Source organism: Sapajus apella, unplaced genomic scaffold (genome assembly GCF_009761245.1).
Source record: "Sapajus apella isolate SASKATOON/1434 unplaced genomic scaffold, GSC_monkey_1.0 scaffold23, whole genome shotgun sequence".
In the NCBI taxonomy this organism is placed as follows: Eukaryota; Metazoa; Chordata; class Mammalia; order Primates; family Cebidae; genus Sapajus; species Sapajus apella.
This window is the reverse complement of record NW_022436963.1, coordinates 2918042-2937725: the sequence shown is the minus strand read 5'-3', so window position 1 is coordinate 2937725 and position 19684 is coordinate 2918042. Positions and strand designations below refer to the sequence as shown.

Genomic DNA, 19684 nt, shown 5'->3' with positions numbered 1-19684 from the left:
GTTTGAACTTCTGGCAATTAGAGCTGTGTTTTTTGTCTGAGAAGGATTGAATGTAGCCAAGCCATCCAAGTCTGGATGTTGGCCCCAGTCCTTCATGGAGCCTGGATGGCCTAGGTAGGGTAGGCAGGACTGATGGGTGGACTGGGAATAGGGGCTAGCCTCTTATCCAGCCTATGACTCACTTCTTATGAAGGGCTGGGCTGCACTCTTGGAGGGCACTTAACATTGTCCCATAATCAGGATTACAGGTTACCCATCTCAGAGTTCAGAGAATAAAAATGAAGAAAAGGCCCTACCAGAGAACTATGCCAAAGAAATAGGGAGTGATAGGGAGTGTAGGGCCTCATTCCAGGATCATCCCAAGTTAGTTTAGCCAGGAGAGGGCATGTAGGGAAGGCTACCTAAGGAGATTACAATCTTGAGACGAGAAGCCTGTGAGCCTCCTTCCCAGCGAGGCTATCTGCGTGGGTTTGGTCTGTGGCCACAGCTTACCTCCTGATAGCGTGCAATGCCTCCATTGACAGCTGCGTCAATGACACCATTCAGGCACATGCTTAGCAGGTTGATGTTGCCATGCACCTGCTTGTGTTGATACTGGCTGATCAGGGAGCGTAGCTCCTGGTTTTTATTCTCAACCACTTGGATGGCATTCTCCAGAGGGCTCACCTCCACCTAGGGGCACAAAGCACACAGGGTCATCCCAGAAATGATGATAAGCCCTCATCATACTTCTGAGAGCTGGGGTCTAAGATCTGTGATATTGATTCCCCTTCCTTGTTCCTGTGAACTTGAGACTCCCATAGTCTTTTCTGATTTATAGGCACTTGGACACTTCTGTTTTCTGATTTATAGGCACTTGGAAGTACAGCAAATAATGAAGAACATTAGTTCTGAAATCAGAGCACTCTGGTTTCTTGAATCTCAGAGAATAGTTTTCTCATATGTGAAGTGGGAGGCTGAAAATACCTGCTGCTCAGGGGTGTTGTATGGATTAGATGAGAGAAGGTACACAAAGATCCTAGCATAGGGTTGACCTGTGGGAGCCTAGGCCAGCCAGGCCAAAGCTCTCTTTTTCTTCAGTCCTTAGAGAAAGGCCCCCAGAGCTGGAGCTGAGGGAGCAGTTGTGAAGCTCAGCTTCATCCGAGACATGTCTCACCAGTTCCCTCCTCTCCACTTCAAACCACCGAGAGATGCCAGGCAAGCTGTGGGTCAGAGTCAGCGTGGTACGTTCAATCCACAGGCTCTGTAGGGAGGGAAGAGGCAGGTGTTAGGCAGGTTTTGCCACACTTTGCCTACCTGAGGGATAAAACAGTGGTGAGTTCCCAAGAAAGTTGGGCTTGCCCCTGGACTTGCTGTGTGCACTGCCCCTGTTTTCCCACATTTGTTCACCTTGAATTCATTCTCCTTGTCCTTGGGGCCTTTGTGAAAAGGCCTGTCGTACCGGAACTTCCTCACATTGTTGACGCGATAGAAGCTCTTGACACGATCTGGAACCCTATCCATCTGCAGAACATCCACATAATCTGGAATGGGCGTCACTGCATAGATCTGCAAGTCTGGGCAGGAAGTGAAGGAGAAACCCAGACTTGCCAGAGATGAACCTGAGAGGCTGACCCCTATTATCTCCTCAAATGGGAGAAGAGTACCATAGCCCCTGCTCCTTACTGACAGCCCAGTGGTGGAGGCAGTGGCATCTCTAGGAGCAGATCAGACCCAAGCACAGTTAGGTAAATCTCTATCTGCTCTCTCCCCATCCCTGCTCCAGTAGTGAGTCTCATGAGCACTCAGCCAAGGTGAGATGTCAACAGCCAAGTGTTCTCTGGTAACCCTCTAAGAAACAAAGGGAAAGAGGGGAATGTAGGTATGCACCTCACAGGAGTGAGAGAAGGCTGCAAGGGTCTGGGCTTCCTCCCCATAGGTAAAGTATATTTACTGAAAAACAACTTTTAAATAAAATACTGTTTGAAAGTCTTTTCACATAGTTATGGCAACTGTCATGTGGTCTCCAAGGAAGCTGTATGTGAAAGGTGAGGGGTAGGGCAGTGTTGGCATTCAGACTTCCAAGTGCCACCAAACCAAAGGAACTCCCCATCTCTTCTCACTCCTCACGTCCTTGGGACCCTGCCTCAGTCCACCTGACGATGACAAGGGACAATAACAGTACACATGGGAGTGGAGCAGGGCACAGCACAGGTGGTATCCCTGTGACAAGAGCCCTGATAGGACCCCAAGTCACCTGGTACAGTGATTGCGCCTGGCTGCCTGGGCAGACTCCTCATAGGGCAGGATGGGGATTAAGCTGTTGGAGGCAGCTAGCCTGAGGGATAAAGGCCCTCCTGAAGCCCCACTGATGACTAGGTTACCCATGGCTACCGGTGCACCACTGCTTCCTCTGTGAGGTATTAGTGCCTTGCTAAGTGTGTGCGAAGCAATGAGGTCACACTCAGATTTATGACTATGTGATACCTAACCTGTATAATTGGCAATGTGGTAGAGGGGCAGCTTACTGGGTGGACCTCACCTCCCAGGGCCCCTGTCCTCCTCCTCCCACCCAGTGTCAAAAGATACACTGGGCATCGCACTGTAGGATGGCGTCATCAGGATGGTTTGGGTGCTGCATAGCGACAGCCTGCGGGAACTCGCTGAGCATCCTCTGCTGGAAGGCCTCCAGCCTCTCGTAGTCATGGCCACGGCACACGTATTCTTTGTTCTGCCACAAACATAAGAGCACACTCTATGTATGCCTTGCTTGTAGCCCCCTACCTCCATACTGGAGTCAGGAGCTACATATAGGACACACATATCTTAGGAGCCTTCTCTGTATCAGGCCCTGGGGCAGGCACAGGGCACTGTACTCAGTCCCCAGACAATCATGGAGGGAGAAGAAAGATGAAGGGAGAATTACACTGTGGTGTGGCAGCCCCAAGGGAAGGGAAAGGCTGCAAGAAGCTTGAAAGAAGGAGAAAAACCTTACCCAGGAAAGAGAGCAATGTGGGACATGGGATTTTAGAAAAAGTTACATTTAAAAACAGTCCTGAAAGGTCCACCTAGGGCTGGGCATGGTGGCTCATGCCTGTAATCCTAGCACTTTGGGAAGCTGAGGCAGGTGGATCACGAGGTCAAGAGATCAAGACCACCCTGGCCAACATGGTGAAACCCTGTCTCTCCTAAAAACAGAAAAATTAGCTGGGTGTGGTGGTGCATGCCTGTAGTCCCAGCTACCCAGGAGGCTGAGGCAGAAGAATCACTTGAACGTGGGAGGTGGAGGTTGCAGTAAGCCGAGACTACGCCACTGCACTGCATCCTGGCCACAGAGCAAGACTCCATCTCAAAAAGGTCCACCTAGGTCAGCCTGGTGTGAGTGGGGAAGGACAATCTATGTGAATACTGTGACAACCAGGGCAACAGCAGTCAAGACAGGAAAAGGCAGAGCTGGAAAGAAGATGTTTCTGTAGAGAACTGGTAGAAGGGTGGCTGAGGAGGCTGGCAATGTTACCAAACTGTGATTACTATGGGTGCCACCAAATAATTTTAAATGAGGGGGTGATCAAGTGTGTGATTTTGAAGGATCACTTTTATTAGTTGAGAGAAACAGTCTAAATGTTGCCCAGTGCCCAGTAGGTATGCAGTAACTGATTATTGCATTAATAACCCTTTGGCAGCAAATTCCTTTGCAAACATGTTAGCAGAACAAACAAACATAATTCTAACTACACGGTTCTTAAAACTTTATGTTATGTCACATTTAGTTTGGGTTAGGTCTCAGTTTTTCTCTTTGTGGACTGAAGTATTTTTGTGGACAAGGTACCCCCAACTGCTTGCTCTGCCTACTTCATAGCTGGTCATGAGTATGCTCCAGGTGGCTGGAGGAAGACAGTCTGCCCACCCAACTGCCTAACCAGACCCATTTCAACAAAATGGTATCAGGCACTGACAGCCCTTCTTGGTATGTCTTCAAAGGAAGAAAGAGAGAGAGAGGCTTCACAGGGCCAGCCATATGCTTCCCAGGACAGGGTTAATCACAAGGCAGGCCTTGGAAGACTGTGACCTTCTTGAAATAGGATTTCTGTCTCCTTCTTACTTTCTCTGTCACTATGGGAGAACTTGGCTAAGGCTGGGCCATGTGTCTGTATTGTTTTTATTTGTTTATTTATTTATTTTTGAGATAGAGTCTCACTTTCTTGCTCAGGCTGGAGTGCAGTGGTGCAATCTTGGCTCACTGGAATCCCTGCCTTGTGGGTTCAAGTGATTCTCCCAATTCAGCCTCCCAAATAACTGGGATTGCAGGCATCTGCCACCAAGCCTGCCTAATTTTTGTATTTTTAGTAGAGATGGGTTTTGCCACGTTGGCCACGCTAGTCTTGAACTCCTGATCTCAAGTGATCCACCCGCCTCAGCCTCCCAAAGTGCTGAGATTTCAGGTGTGAGCCACTGTACCCGGCCTTGGCCATGTGTCTGGATGAATCAGAAGGGAAGGACACAGTAGAAGTGAAGTTAAGATCAGGAGGAGCAGGTTGGCCTCTCCGGTGGAACAGACCAGTAGTCAAAGAACAGAAACATTTCTAAGTCTTTTGCTTGATAAATAAAACTGGCAAAGAAAGTGCTTGTGAAGAACTGGCCTTTTCATATCATTCATATGAACAGCCCTCACCAGTGTCTGTTCATGGGTCAAATGAAGAAAAATAAAAAATCCCTCAAGAAGGGAGGGTTGGATGTTTTCCTGATTCTTTTCAGATTAGTAGATAATCACATCTGTGAGGCAAGGCAGGCAGATGGTCCAGAGAAACCAAGCTGACAGAGCTAAAGTAATAGACGGCCTGTGCATTCAGGGATGGTAGGAGAGTAGCCTAGGCTTCTGGGGAAGGCCCAGCAGGAAGAATGCACACAGTATTGACCTTGAGGCTGACTTTTGGCTTCATGTTCGCTTGGGTGAGAGCCCCAGCATCCCCACAAAAGACAGATCTGGCTGCCACTGCTTTGTACCTTGTTCTCGCCATCTGCAAGGCAAAGAGCTACCTCCACTGGGACTTACTATGTCTGCCACAGACGGAGCAGCTGAAATAAGGGACGGTAGCATGTGAGTTGGCCAATGAAATTTGTATGCATGAATTATACATGCATTATACCTCTCCTTGAGATTTCATCTTGTGTGGAGATGGGGATGGACTGATGGGTGATATTTCCTAACACCCCTTGTTATTCTTCCTCCATTACCAGGGTCTTTGAAACCACATTCGAAAGCATAATTTGCAAAGATAAAATGAGAAAAAGGCAAGTTACAAGGCCAGAATCATTAGTTTGTTAAAGGACTTTCTGGAAATGGTTTTGGTTTCTAATATCTTGTACAATAACTTCTATTTCTTTTGCTGACCTCCACCTCCATTGTTCTTTTTTTTTGAGGTGGAATCTCACCCTGTCACCCAGGCTGAAGTGCAATGGCACGATTTCAGCTCTCTGCAACCTCCGCCTCCTGGGTTCAAGTGATTCTCCTGCCTCACACTCCTGAGTAGCTGAAATTACAGGCACACACTACCGTGCCTGGCCAATTCTTTGTATTTTTAGTAGAGACAGGGTTTCACCATGTTGGCCAGGCTGGTCTCGAACTCCTGATGCCGTAATCCACCTGGCTTAGCCTCCCAAAGTGCTGGGATTACAGGCATGAGCCACTGCACCTGGCCCCATCTCCATTGTTCTTATATGATCTATACTGATGGGGATAGCAAATATGCCACTTCTGAAATGCCTGGGCTGGATGATCTCTAGAGATGAAGGAGGCCCAGTCCTCTTAAGGAAGCCTCTCTATTCATTTCCATTCTGCTACTAGAAACATTCCTGTGGAACAGAGTTAGAGCCTTCCTGGGGATCACAACTAGGAAGAGTGAGCTTGCTGTCCCTGTCATATTACCAGTGCCCCACACAGATCATTTTTCCTTCTAGCCTAGAATGATTACTGCCCAAGAAAAGTACAAGTTGACCTGCCTTACTCTGCAATGTGGTTAGCCAGGACTCTGCTGCTAGCGTATTAGATTTTTTTTTTTTTTTTTTTAAAGGAGCTATTAATCTCGGTTGACCCTTGATGTGATAACAAGCTTGTTAGTGCTCACTGGCTAAACCAATTTCTCCACGAAGACAGGATCCCAAATATAGCAAAGGGAATTTTCCCAGCTACTTGCTGAGGCTGTGGAGAGTGAACTTTAGTTAAAGATATTGGAACTGGGGGTGATCAGAGATTACGTCTCAACTGCTCCAGGCCCCATGCATTAGGGCAGCTTCATTTAGATCATCTGAGAACACATCTCTATGGGACTCAGCCTACAGTGTATGTTGACTACTCCTGGAGCCTCTGAATTGTGCTGAATACATAAGAAAATCACCACTGGTGTCAGTAGATCTATGCTCAGTCATCCTTTCCACTCTTTTTATATTACAGCTCAGTTTTCCAGGGAACAGTAGGGAGAAAAGGCTGTTGTCATCCTGGGTCAGAGAACTGGCTGCCTAGCAGAGGCTTTATACAGACAAACCTAGTGCTTGACAGCTCCCTAAGGATCCCAGGAGCCAAGTTCTGCGTCCTCCAGGTTCTCTCAAACCAATAGTTCTCCATCCTGGCTGCAGCCTACCGTTAAGGTCAGGGGTTTACTGGTGCCCAGGCTGAGAAGAGTCACAGTGGAAGCTCCAGGCACTGGAAGCAGAGGTTGGAAGGTACCTATGGGACACTCTTAGGCCCTTGTCACTTCCTGAAGAAACTCCATTGATTTGGTAAGAAAGCCTCCCTCATACATTCCTGGTAGCTACAGAATAATAGAGCAGACTAAAACAGAGTCTGAAGTTGGCAGCTAGTCCAGTAAAATAAAGCCAAATGCCAGTTGTTAACTAGTCCATCCTTTATAAAGAAGTATTAAGTAGAAGAGGCAAAAAAGGGAAGAAAAGAATACAGGTTTTACGTGAATTATGTGTAAACTATGTAAGTTCTTGTGACCACATGAATGGACTCACCCGAAGAAAGAAAGGAAACTTCCTTCCATAGAAGCCGACCCGAAAGAACTCAGGCTCCAGGCGTTGCTGCTCCATAATGTTGTCATAGTAGCTGGCCTCCATTTTCTGTGAATGAGAAAGGCTTTCCAGTTGGCTTGACTGCTGTTGGTATCCAAAGCAAGTTCTCCCAAGCCCAACTGGACAGTGTCTTCTGGAAAGGGATCATGGCAACTCAATCTAGATAAGATGTAAGTGAGCCTCTAGACATGATCAGCCTCTCTCCAGGGAGCTGCATCATGGAATAGAAAGCCCTCCGTCACCACTGTCTGATGGTGGGATGGGGACAGGCCTGCCCACTGCAGTCCTGTGTAGCTGCTCTGAATGTCCTTCGCAGGGAGTAGTCTCAGCCCTATAGAGATCTGGGCTTCATACTTGGGAGGCACACTTTTAACATGGACTTTTTCTGCCTGGGGATTTCTGGTTTTGACTGATACTCACCACACCAGTTGACCCCTGACTAGGTTGCTTATAGCTGGCTACCAGCAATTCTCACCGCTATTTTGCATCAGTCCAACTCTTGTTCATTTCTTATCTGACTAAAGATGCTAACAACTGTAGTGAGGAAGGCTCAGATGCCAACAGCACTGGTACTCATTCCAAGTTAGGATATTTTAAATTTAAAAAGATAACTAATATCCACGATGTCTAGCATTACCAAGGTCTATAACTTTTTCAGTTGTGGCTGACCTGGCTTCACATTCAGAAAAAACTCACTGAAACTTTGATTGGAAAGATACCTCTAAAGCATTCAATCAAGACAGCCTGGCAGAACTGGTCAGGAAGCTACTGCTAGAGGAACATGCCCAAACACCAATCTGTATCAGGGAACAGGAGAGTCAGTCACAAGGATGAAGATGCAGAAAGGGTGAGGTGAGACTTCTAGCCTCTTTTTTGTTGATTAAATCAGCAGCCGTTATGATTCAGAACCCAGCACCAGCAACCAAAAAAAATTTGGTGCAGACCTTCAAAGCCCATCGGGCATTTGATTTAATTTTTGAATATTCTGCTTCAAAGAAGGCAGCAAGTACAACGTGCTTAAAAGTGACCATAAGCAAAGTGGGGAAAGTTCTTACAAAGATTTTGGATGAAGCATCCATAAACAAAACCATTCCAGGAAATGCTTCTCTGTGAAGTTGACCTGCCACCTCCTTCTTGAAACTGCCATCCTATCCTGCCTATATGCCTGCTTCTCCCTTCTCTGAGCACTAGTGGCTCTTGTGGTCCAGATCATACAATTATTTGTCAGGTGTGTGTTTTGGTTTCCTAGTCAGACTGCAAGTGTCTTGAGGGAAGGAGTCTTGGCTTTTGTTTCTCTTGTACTGTCCACAGCACTTAACCAAGGGCCGGGCCGATAAAGAACACTCATTTAGAAACTGATGCCAGTCAGGGATGGGGTAGGGGGAGGGGCACAGCTTACCCGAATCCAGCTGAGGCTTTGGTAATCATAGAGGGTCTCGTACTGACATGCCAGCTCCCTGCACAGTGGGATCCCAAACTCCCAGCTCTGTGTTAGAAACAGAAACAGGGCTTCAGCACCTCATCCTCAGAATGGCCTAAGCCCACATTAAACACATCACAGGACACAACAAAAGGCCTCCCGCCAGCAACAACTCATGTGTCACAAAGTACATTATGCCTCAAAACCAATTTGGGAGCATGACACAGCAGTGTGGCTTTCTAGCTCAAGCATAGTTTTTAGGTCTCAGCTCAAATGTCTCCACCTCCAAGAGGCCTTCTCTGACTACTTTGCAAGAATGGGCACTTCCCTGTCCATTTCTGTTCTGTTACTATGAAGTTATCGTAATTAAAAAAAAAATTACTTGCTTTTTTCTTCTATTAGTCTCAACTGGATGATAAACAGAATGAGGGAAGGGGCCCTGTTTATTTTATTCTCAGAGACTAGAACAATGCCAGGCATGTATCAGGTACTCAACACAGATTTCTGATGAGTTAATAAAACACTGGTTTTTAGATTAAGATTGTTTAAGCTCAGAACAAGTATGGAAACCGAAAAGAAAATGCCTACTCAAGGAGTTGGCAGTAGATCTGACAGTTTCCTTTATGGAACTATTTGACTTTAAATTAGGATTCAGCTGATCCTTGCCTAGTTATATCCCAGGCTTTCTGTGGTATGGCTCCTGCTATGGCAACATGCCCATGCAACAGCCTGAGGGAAGGCTGCAGTGGCCTTCATTAAGAGGCAATATTATCCATTTCCTCCTTTAAAAAAATATATACCTCTTTTGGTTAGCCTGAGAATCATTAGTTTACTTGATATTTTACCTAGGCTCCCCAAGGCTCATACTAATTACAATTTTTTATTATAGGAAATTTCAGCATATAGACAAGTAGAGAGACTAGAAGAATAAACCCCTATCCATCATCCAGCTTCAACAATGACCAACTCACAGCCAATCTTGTATTATTCATACTCCATTCACTTACTCCTCCCCATAGTATTTGAAGAAATCTCAGATATAATTTCACCAGTACTTATTTCAGTATAATTCATTAAACATAATGACTGCATTTGTAAGAATACTCTTCAAAATAGCATCAATGAGAAGAAAAACACTTTCATTTGGGATTGTGTTTCTCAAAAGAGGGTATTTTTCTATCCTTCAAAGAAATTAACGCTATACAGATTGAAACTGCAGGACCAATTAAAAAGATTAAAACAAACCAAAGAGGGTTTTTTGTTGTTGTTGTTTGTTTGTGAAACAAGCTCTTGCTCTGTCACCCAGGCTAGAATGCACTGGCATGATCATAGTTCACTGAAGCCTTGAATGCTTGGGCTCAAGAGATTCTCCCGCCTCAGCCTCCCGAGTAGGTAGGACTACAGGTGGGCTAAGTGTGTGCCACCAAGCCTGGCTAGTTTTTAAAATATTTTATAGAGATGGGGTTTTGCTATGTTACCTTGGTTGGTCTCAAATTCCTAGTCTCAAGCCATCCTCCCACCTTAGCCTCTCAAAGTGCTGACATTACAGGCATGAGCCACCACACCCAGCCGAAGAAAATTTTAAATAGACCATGATTTGTTGCTTTAATACAATGCCTGTGCCTCAGTGAGCCAGAAAACCTCTTGTATCCCCATATTACAGCTTTCAAGGGGGCATATATCAGTCCTCTCCAAGTGCTGCTTGGGCAGATTTCAGCAATGGACCCATAACAGGGACTACCTGGCTGGCAGCTTCATGGGGTAGCTAAGCAGCTGAGTTGTCTACAGACTTCTGGCATGCCTGCCAAGAGCCACTTCATGGGAGACTGCTCATTTAGGTGATAATGGCTGCATGTGGGGCTGAAGACACCCTGTCTGCCAAGAGTAGCTTCCAGTAAAAACAGTAGCTCCCAGGTCTTCTCCATGGGGATCAATACTCATTTCTCTTACTCAGGCATCTCTGCCCTAGATTGTAACCCTTATGTTCCAAGGCACCTCTCTCCACCACAATTATCTTTACAATGAACCAGGACCAAGAATTCTAAAGACACTCTGCAAACCTTGAGAGGTGTGCTGGAACACTGGTGGGTCTGGGGGCTTTGAGAGCTGCCTCTGCACAGCTAGTAAATACACTACAGGTGCAATGCATCCCCATCTACATCTTTCTCCCTGGTTTCCCTCCTTCAAGCAGGAGGCAAAGCTAACTCTAAAACTCCCTACCAGTGTCTGAAATCCAGTCACTTCTACCAGCTTCTGCAGATTTGTGCTTTTGTTTGTTTTGTTTTGAGACAGAGTCTCACTCTGTCGCTCATGCTGGAGTGCAGTGGTGCAATCTTGGCTCATTGCAACCTCTGCCTCCCAGGTTCAAGTGATTCTCGTGCCTCAGCCACCCAAGTAGCTGGGACTACAGGTGTGTGCCACCATGCCTGGCTAATTTTTGTATTTTTAGTAGAGACAAGATTTCACCATGTTGGCCAGGCTGGTCTTGAACTCCCGACCTCAAGTGATCCTCCCGCCTTGGCCTCCCAAAGTGTTGGGATTACAGACATGAGCCACCTTGCCTGGCCTGATATGTGCTTTTATGCATCCTTTTTGATCCCTGTCAGGAACAGCACAAAAAGTTGTACTGACTTAGGGCTCATTTTACTCAAATGGCAAAGGAAGGGAAAGGCATGGGCCGCCAGTCTGGTAGTCTTTGTACCTCTGTTTACACATTACATATTAAAAGTAACAGTCATTCCTTTAAAATGAGAATGGACCATGGTAAACCCTCAAGTAGAAGAGCCCAAGCCCACTCACACAAAGAAGGGTGGTCTAGCCCTGATGGCCTGTTAGCCTCTGTCCAGCTTCCCCTCCTGTCTGCTCCCTCCACCTAGAGATGAAGGACCAGCTCCGATGTTCACACCACCCATTCCTTCTCTCAACTCTCACCCTGCCACGTCATGTCTCTTTGGAGTTTTTCTCTCTCCATGTCTGGCCTGGGAGAGCTGACGCTCTGTGGCCCAGAGCCCAGTCCAAGTTATAGCAGGTTTGTAGGTCAACCACTTCACTATTGGAGAGAATGGCCCAGGGCTAGGCTATGGCCATGTGATTAGTCATGGCTAATCCTCTTGGGTACCCAGGAAATAAACATGGGACCAAGGGGAACTGTATTGTCTAAGGCAGACACCAGAGAGTATGTGCCAGCTTTGAGGGATGTACTGGAATAACGGTGGGTCTAGGGGCTTTGAGAGTTGCCTTTGCACAGAGGCAATGAATATACTACAGGTGTAATGCATCACCATCTACATTTTTTCCCTTGGTTTCCCTCCTTCAGGCAGAAGGTAAAGCTACTCTAAAATGCCTTACCAGTCTCTAAAATCCAATCACTTCTCTTCTACTACTCTTTGTCCTTGTTCATTCTAAAGATCATTGAAGTAGAGGCCTCGGAGTGAGTGCCTTGGAGCACCAGGGTTACAAACTAGGGCAGAGATGCCAGGAAGACACATGAGACTTGATCCCAATGGAGGACATCTGTTTCACTGGAAGCTACTGTCAGCAGGCAGGGAGTTTTTAGCCCTACATAGGGCCATCATCACCTAAATGAGCAGTCCCCATGGGGCATCGCTTGGAGTAGTGTGTGGAATAAAAGTCAGGAGGGGCTTGCCTTGTGAGGCAGGTGTGCTGGCAGTGCTGAGGGCTAGAAGCTCACCCCCTGTTCTTCCTTTCTTTCTTTGCCCTTCTCTCGTTGCCAAGATGGCTTTTTTCTTGGTGCCAAACATCCCTGCCCTACAGGAGCATTTTTCTCCCACAGCATCTGGGTTTTGCTTTTCTAGAGCCACGGTTTTCTTCCTGAAAACCCTGAATATTTTCAAAAACAACTGGTTAATCTCAAATAATGGTTTCATCAGGAGCTGAGGCACAGGAACAGATAAGGTAGGCCTTCTGTGTGAGCCTCAGAGAGTGGGTCTGATGTCTGCCCCTTTGAGGATGAGTTCATGAGAAGGCTCACTGAGTGGTCTCTATTCAGCATAGACTCTGCTCCTCTAGCAATTCATAGCGAAGGCAGGATTGCAGAAGAAGTGAGGAGATTCCTAAGAAGGTGGCCTATGGAGCCTCCTAGTCCTTCTTGTCCATCTATAGTACTCAGGCACACTTTGTGTTTTACTCCCTAGTCCATGTTAAAGTTTAATCCTGCTTTTCTATGGACTACTATAATGTGGGATGAAGATGGGATGCTCATGCATCTCGCTGGTAAACTCAGTCAGAAGAGGATAACTCTCCACTCTGTACTCTGTGCCCATGGAAAAGAAATGAGGAGAATGAATGCACTAAAAGCACACATGCATACTCATACCATGCTTATGTCATTCCCTCTGAGCTAGCAGGGCTTGCTGGGCATGTGGGTGAGGGGCACTCCAGGTTAGCCAGGTGCCAGGAAAGCAGGTCTAAAACTGCACATGAGGGGCTCTAAGTCAGGCCCTGGATCAGCAAGAAGCAGAGGCTTTGGGTCAGCATCGTGGATCAGTCGCATGGGCTGGCTGAGAGCTGAGCATGGGCATCCTTTCTGGGATAGGTTACGTAAGAGTTTCTGTGCTTTTGAAAGGTTCTTGCTTACCAGTACATTCTCTGTATGGGTAAATGTTTTCTGAGTGAATATTTTTGACAAACACAGAAGTCTCTCATGTTATGTAAAACTGAAGAATGTTTTCTGATTTATAGGCAAAAGCCATTAGTGTTAGATCTTTCTTTTTGATGAAAAAAATCCATCTCAAAAAACCAATTTCCATTCAAGTCAGGGGCTCAGCTACAACAGTTCCCTGAATGACCCTATTTCAGCTTTCTAAAATGTGCTCAAAGCTTAGTAATGAGAAAATGGCTTCAACAAGTTTTTCCAGCACATGGGCCACATTCAATAATAAGTAATCAGAGGGCGAGCCCACATAGAACTCTTCCAGAGATGGGAGCAGAATGGCTGGGAAACCCCAAGGAAACCTAAACCAGTGCTAACAATGCTGCCAATCCCATAGAAGCTCCTTTGATAGAGAATAACCCCAATATGAGAGGAGCCCAGCCTGTGTTGTAGGGAAGGGAAATCTAAAAAAAGAACACATACCAGTAAGAGGCAGTTTAGCCCTCCTTTGGCTATGGTTAAAATCCATTCATTTCTACCACTCATATTATCTTTTCTTTCTTTTTTTTGAGACAGCATCTTGCTCTGTCGCCAGGCTGGAGTGTAGTGGTATGATCTTGGCTCACTGCAACCTCTGCCTCCCGGGTTCAAGCAGTTCTCCTGCCTCAGCCTCCTGAGTAGCTGGGACTACAGGCACACACCACCATGCCTGGCTAATTTTTGTATTTTTAGTAGAGACAGGGTATCACCATGTTGGCCAGGATAGTCTCAATCTCTTGACCTCATGATCCGCCTGCCTCGGCCTCCCAAAGTGCCGAGATTACGGGCGTGAGACACCACGCCTGGCCTCAACCACTCATATTTTCTACGACAGCAGATTAGAAAGCTGTATCAGTTCTTTAAGTAAATCCAGTAAAAACAAACAGGGTTCCAGAAGCCCCTGCTATAGAAGCATTTGTATTTATAGATATGCAAAGCTGGAATGTGGGGTGGTCTCTAACATCTACAATGTGGATATGGCTTTCAAGCCACAGAATTAAGCTGTTGTCTTTTTCTCCTTCAGAGAAAATCATGTTGCCTCCCAATCTCAGGCACATAGATAGGCACTCGCCACACACCACCACCATCACATAGACAGGCACTCACCACACCCACTCACCACACACCACACCCTGCAGTTGCTGTTAACCCTATGGTGTCAAGATGCCATGCATCACAGCAGAAGCTAAGAGGCTAAAAGGCTTGCCTACTGACACCTACCTTGCCTTTGTTGAAGTAGTGAATGATCTTCCGGCACAGTCCCTCCTTCCGCTGCCACTCTGTCTGAGATGGGTAGTGGAGGAATTCCCGCAGTGGCCGGTCCTCCCACTGCAGCAGCTCACAGTAAAGGAGCAGGGTAAATGCAGCCTCTGTGGAGACAGGCAGCACGGAGGTCCAGGGGCTTCCCTTGCTCAGGGGCCCAGGAGGAGCCTGGTGTCAGAGGACTATGCTGGGCAGAATGCCAGCACAACTCATGTGCAGCCCAGGTCAGGGACACTGGATACCAAAGATGACACAGTGGGGCTGCTTAGCAAGCCAATAACCCTTGTCCATAGCATGAAAGAGCCAAATATCCTGGTAGACCCCTTCCTTCCATGGCCTGGTCACCTGTTCTGGGCTCCAGATAAATAATAAAAAATGGCTCAGTTACCGGAAAGTCTGTGCACAGGTTGCCTTGCTTTGGTAAGTGTTGACACATCAGAGAGAGCTCTTGGGATCCTTTTTGCTCAACTGACTACAGATTCCTTTCCAACCTTCTCAGAGCTGGCTCTTAGGGCTCCATTACCAGAGGAACCTAAATTGATACTGGACCCAGGGTGAAGGCCTGGCAACATCTTACTCTATGTGTGGAACAATTAGAGAGGGTTAGGTAAAACAACAGCAGTGAAATACCATGGCTCCTGACATTACAAGAGATGAGTCACACTGAATGACAGCCACTGCTCAGGGGCCTCATTACACAGTTTTCTCTGTTCTATTTGTTCATTTTTGTGGGCATCTCCTACTGGCAAGTTAGTTAGTTCTAGCTTCTGTGCTTCTGTTTGGCTTTCAAGCCCCTACTCAAATCTACTCCCTATGACTATGAAGAATCTCATTTATAACCATTTATTGACCCACTTCCAGTTTTAGCTAGGCCCACTTGCCTATGTCCACTCTTTAGGCTCCTCTTCATCTTTGCCTCTTTGCCTGTGCCCTTGCCACTGGAACTGATGTACACATCTCCTCATGGGATTAGGAAGCCTTTTCTCTCTAGGGACAAGCCCTGTGGAACTCAGGCCCTCCCTCTGGAGCTTAGAAAACCATGGAAAGTCTTTCTTTCTTGCCTATTTTCTTTTTGGATGTCATTCCTGAGCCGTCAGAGACAAGGCTTAGCACTCTTTCTCTGTTCAAATCCCTGACCAAGCTTCTCAGTCATGGCCCAGTTCTCTAGGAGTTTAGCAAATGCTTCTACTGACATATAACATTTATCAAAGTATTTTTCACTGCCTTCTCAGAGGGTTGCTGGGATCATGGGTGCAAGTGGATGCAGAGAATGGCAGACTCAGCCCAGTCATTTTATTTTATTTTATTAGTCAGCTGAATTTAAGATTCAAAACCCAGTCATTTTAGATTTAATTCTTGCCAAGCTGTGCTATCAGATAAGACAGCATCTATGCCAACCACTTTCTAATAGCTAGAGATAAAGAAGGAGGATTCTCTGTTTCTACAAATCTATCTCATTGCAGTGGTGTTTGCAGACAAGAATAGCTTAAATTTCCTGGTCTATCACACAAATTCAAGTCCTATAGCCTAGGAGCTAAGACATAATGGCTGGTCACCACAGTGGAAAAAATGGCTCTTTTCAGGGAACGCTGGCATAAGGCAATCAGACAGGACACATGTGCATGCATACAACCTTCTAATTCAGCATGGTTCTCAGTAAAGAGTTGTGACAGCCACTTTGAAATGCTTTAAATTTGTTCTAGTTAGAAAAGTCCTTCTTGTTAAATTATAGATACAATGAAAGGAGCCCTGTCTGGCCTGTCAAGAGGTCAGATGAACACTCTTCATGCTCTACATTGAGAGCTCAAGGTGAGGCTGCTATGCAGTTGCAGGGTCTGAACAGCCTACCCTGCAAAGAAGGTTGCTAGTGAGTTCTGGAAGTTCCAGAGTTAGGTAGATATTCCTTTGTTGTAGCCTTAGCTCCAGCTTTGAAAGTCCTAAAAAAGGCTCTCTGTTCATAAGGAATGACAGCTCAGGACGCTATGAACCTGGTGCACCAGAGTTTTGAGGTCACCCTAGAGACTACAGAGGAGTGGATAGTAGGAAAGGAGAGTGAAACATCTTCAAGTAGTGGAGGACATGGCATAAACGCACAAGTGGAAGTTCTGCCTGCCTTCTTTCCACCACGTGCCACAAAGGAGTTGAGGCAAAGGAATGAGGTGAGGGGATAGCACAAACCCCAACATTCTGCTGAGATCTGGCAGGCACCAGCCTGAAGCCTTTCTCTGCCAGTTGTACAAATCCCTTCAGTTTGTCCTCATGGTCAGACATGGCTCTCTCCTCTCCCCACTTACCTGTGTAGTTTTCGGCCTGCAAATGCATGTCACAAAGCTTATGGATGTAGCGGATATACATTTCTTCCTTGTTAATCTCAGATTTGTAAAAATTCTATAATAAAGAGAAGGAAACACACATGAAGATGAGAGAGTAAACTACCTGTGGAAGCCATAGCCAAGCTCTGGGCAGCTGGCGAAAGCCATGGGTGTGCTGGGCAGGAGGGGGACGGCAGGCCCTGGAGGCAGATAGCACCAGAAAGAGAATGCACCAGCCAGAAGGAATACCTGCTGTGGGTGGAACCACAGGTAGGTCTATGGGAGCCCTGGGTGGTGTGAAAAATGAAAAGCAACAGGGCAGATCAGGAGTCAGGGCTGACTGTGAATTGGGGTATATCAGGGTTGGTGGGTCCTTGCCAAGAGGTCAGGCTAGAGTTCTGTCCAAAGAGAAGCTCATTTCATTCCTTCCCCAAGTAGGAATGTGTTTGGGGAGGTGCAGGGCCAAGCCAATCACAGTGCAGGACAGAAACCATTTCAGTAGGCAGAGAGAAGGCAGGGCCCATGTCCTCTCACCATCAGGTTAACAGTGCAGCCAATCTTCTTATTCTCTGTTTCCTCTCCTTTCATGCAGTCCCTGGAAGAGAGAGCACAGATGAGTACCAGATATTAAGTGGTGGCCTTGGGACAACACACAGAACTGTAGTATTACTGGGGCATTAGGATGACCAAATCCCAGAATGAGATATCCTCCAACAGGAACTGCTTCCATAGATAAGGACTCTACTGTGAGCTCCTTCAGCTTTGGACACACTCTCAGAGCTCAAAGATTTTTGTTCAACTGAACCTCTTATTCTGGTGGCAGAGTACAGAGAGAGCCCAGAGCTATATCAGGGTATTAAGTGGTACCTACCAATGTCTTTGGCACAAATCCTCAATTTCCCATAAAGGGAGGAACAGAATTCTCCTTAAAGGGTAGGTTTCATTTTGTAGGAGTGCTAAATAGAAGCCAAGACCCTCCACCTCGGGGCCCTAGCTTCAGGGCTCTGTACATGTTCACCACCTAGTTGACACTTCTCCCTACAGTTTCCTTCCTGTGTGCTAGTCTTTGGAACCATCTCTCACCAGAAGCAGCCCAGGTCTTGTGCTTAAAGTGTCAGCCAGTACTGAGCTGCATTCGTACCTAGCAGACTTTGGGTGTAGGAGGGGTCAGGGATGACCTGTGAGAGACAGGACAATAGGAACATTGAGAATGTATCCTTTCCAAGATAGGGAGAGGGTTGGTATCAAAGCCAAGGCCCTCTGGAAAGGAGCAGAAGCCTAGCACAAGGAGATAAAGGGGAATGAGAACCAGACTGGTGAATCCAGCAAGAAATCTCCTATGCACACAGTCAGCCAGAGTGCCATCTGCCTGATGTATCTTCTTCCATAGCAGCCCACACTGCTCTGAAGATCTAATTTCTTGTGCAGCTATATATTAGCAGCTCTGGGGAAAAGCTGTAGAAAGGGGTTTATATAGATTTCTAGGGTAAGGTTGGAGAGTGTCTTTGGCTTTGCTCCACTGACAGGCACAGGGTCCAGTGAAGAGCAGTACAGCTGAGAGACAGGGGCCCTAGGCGAAGTCACTGAGCTTCTGGATGGTCATGTGACAAACCTAGTCCTCCCCACCTTCCCATCATGCAGAGGAATAACCCTGAGGTGACTTCTCTGAAAGAAAGGAATGTTGAAAATCCATACTCCTCTCACAGAATTCTGCAAAGCCAAATGTCCTTTCTGTGGAAGTCTCCTGTCAGAGTTGACAGGTTTGTGAGGTTTGAAACCAAGGCCCTCCTTTCTGGGAGTGGTTGACCTATCAACACATTTACCACATAAGACATTTGGTTCCTATGTAGCCAGACATGTGGGTCTTGAACATCCCTCTGCAGAACCTGTCCCTTTAGTGCTAGCAGGGCCAGGAAGCTGCTTGACTTTTCAAGAGGAGTGAGCCTGAGGTCAGATGGTCAAGTTTTTCCAAGCAACCCAAACAATGGTAGAAGGCATCTTGTTTCCCCAGTGAGTTGGCCCCATGAAGGGAAGTAAGACCTTATCTAGCCACTTTGGCATTTAGTGATTTGTATTTTCCATAAAGCATCTGAAATGTTTACCAAGCACTAACTTCTGTTAATAACCAGAACTTCACAGCTAAGTCCATTAAACAGAAAGGGACTGGCCTTAACACTGTGATATCAGGGGCATTCTACACACTTCTGTGCTCTATGACTGCCTCTCCTCTGTACTGCTAACAGCAGACTCTTTTGTGTAGCTCTGCATCACTTCTGTGTGGCTACTTCATGGTGGATGTCTTTTAAAGTCTGACTTAGGTGCAGCTGTTGCTTTCCCTCTTGCTCTTTCTCTGAAGGGTGAGCAGGAAAGACTCCTGAAAGAAGCATCTGAAGCATCTGGCTCACCTGGGTAGTGGGCTGGCTGGAGATTACATCAGTGACCAGGTGGCCCTCACTGCAACCAGAGGGGCCTGGGAAACGCAGGCTTCATAACCCTCAGTCGCCCATTCCAGGTAGAGGTTCTACTTTTGAGCTGCGAAGGCTTGGCAACTCTAGCTCTGTTCCTGTCTGTTCCAGGCACAAACAAAACCCTTCGAGACCTCTGCTTCCTAACCTGGGAAATATAGTTACTACCAACGAGCATCTTCATATCTGACAGAGTGTCTGAGATTCACACAAAAGTTAAAGACATTGATATAAAAGTTGAAGAGGTATTCATTCGAGTATCTAAAGTTTTGCCAATCTAAAATTGAGTCTTATGTGACAGGTTCAGGTAATTCTAGAGTAAAATCTATTGATTATTTATTTAATCAATGTGTGTGTGTGTGTGTGTGTGTGTTTGCATATTTATTTATTTATTTATTTTATTTTAGACAGAGTCTGGCTCTGTTGCCCAGGCTGGAGTACAGTGGCACAATCTTGGCTCACTGCAACCTCCACCTCCTGTGTTGAAGCGATACTCCTGCCTCAGCCTCCTGAGTAGCTGTGA

The 19684-nt window shown here is 46.5% G+C and overlaps 1 protein-coding gene across 2 annotated transcripts in view; it reads right to left on the bottom strand.

Annotated features, from left to right (window-relative positions):
• The window catches only part of DOCK3 (dedicator of cytokinesis 3), a 664292-nt gene that overhangs the window by 25816 nt on the left and 618792 nt on the right, over positions 1-19684 (bottom strand). For both annotated transcript variants that reach the window (XM_032290004.1, XM_032290005.1), the window contains exons 36-44: positions 17231-17291; positions 16679-16772; positions 14343-14491; positions 8450-8536; positions 6994-7098; positions 2569-2710; positions 1390-1556; positions 1157-1243; positions 493-672 (exon numbers count right to left, since the gene is read on the bottom strand). In XM_032290004.1, the coding sequence (XP_032145895.1) occupies positions 493-672; positions 1157-1243; positions 1390-1556; positions 2569-2710; positions 6994-7098; positions 8450-8536; positions 14343-14491; positions 16679-16772; positions 17231-17291 (1072 nt within the window). The remainder of the gene's footprint in view (positions 1-492; positions 673-1156; positions 1244-1389; positions 1557-2568; positions 2711-6993; positions 7099-8449; positions 8537-14342; positions 14492-16678; positions 16773-17230; positions 17292-19684) is intronic.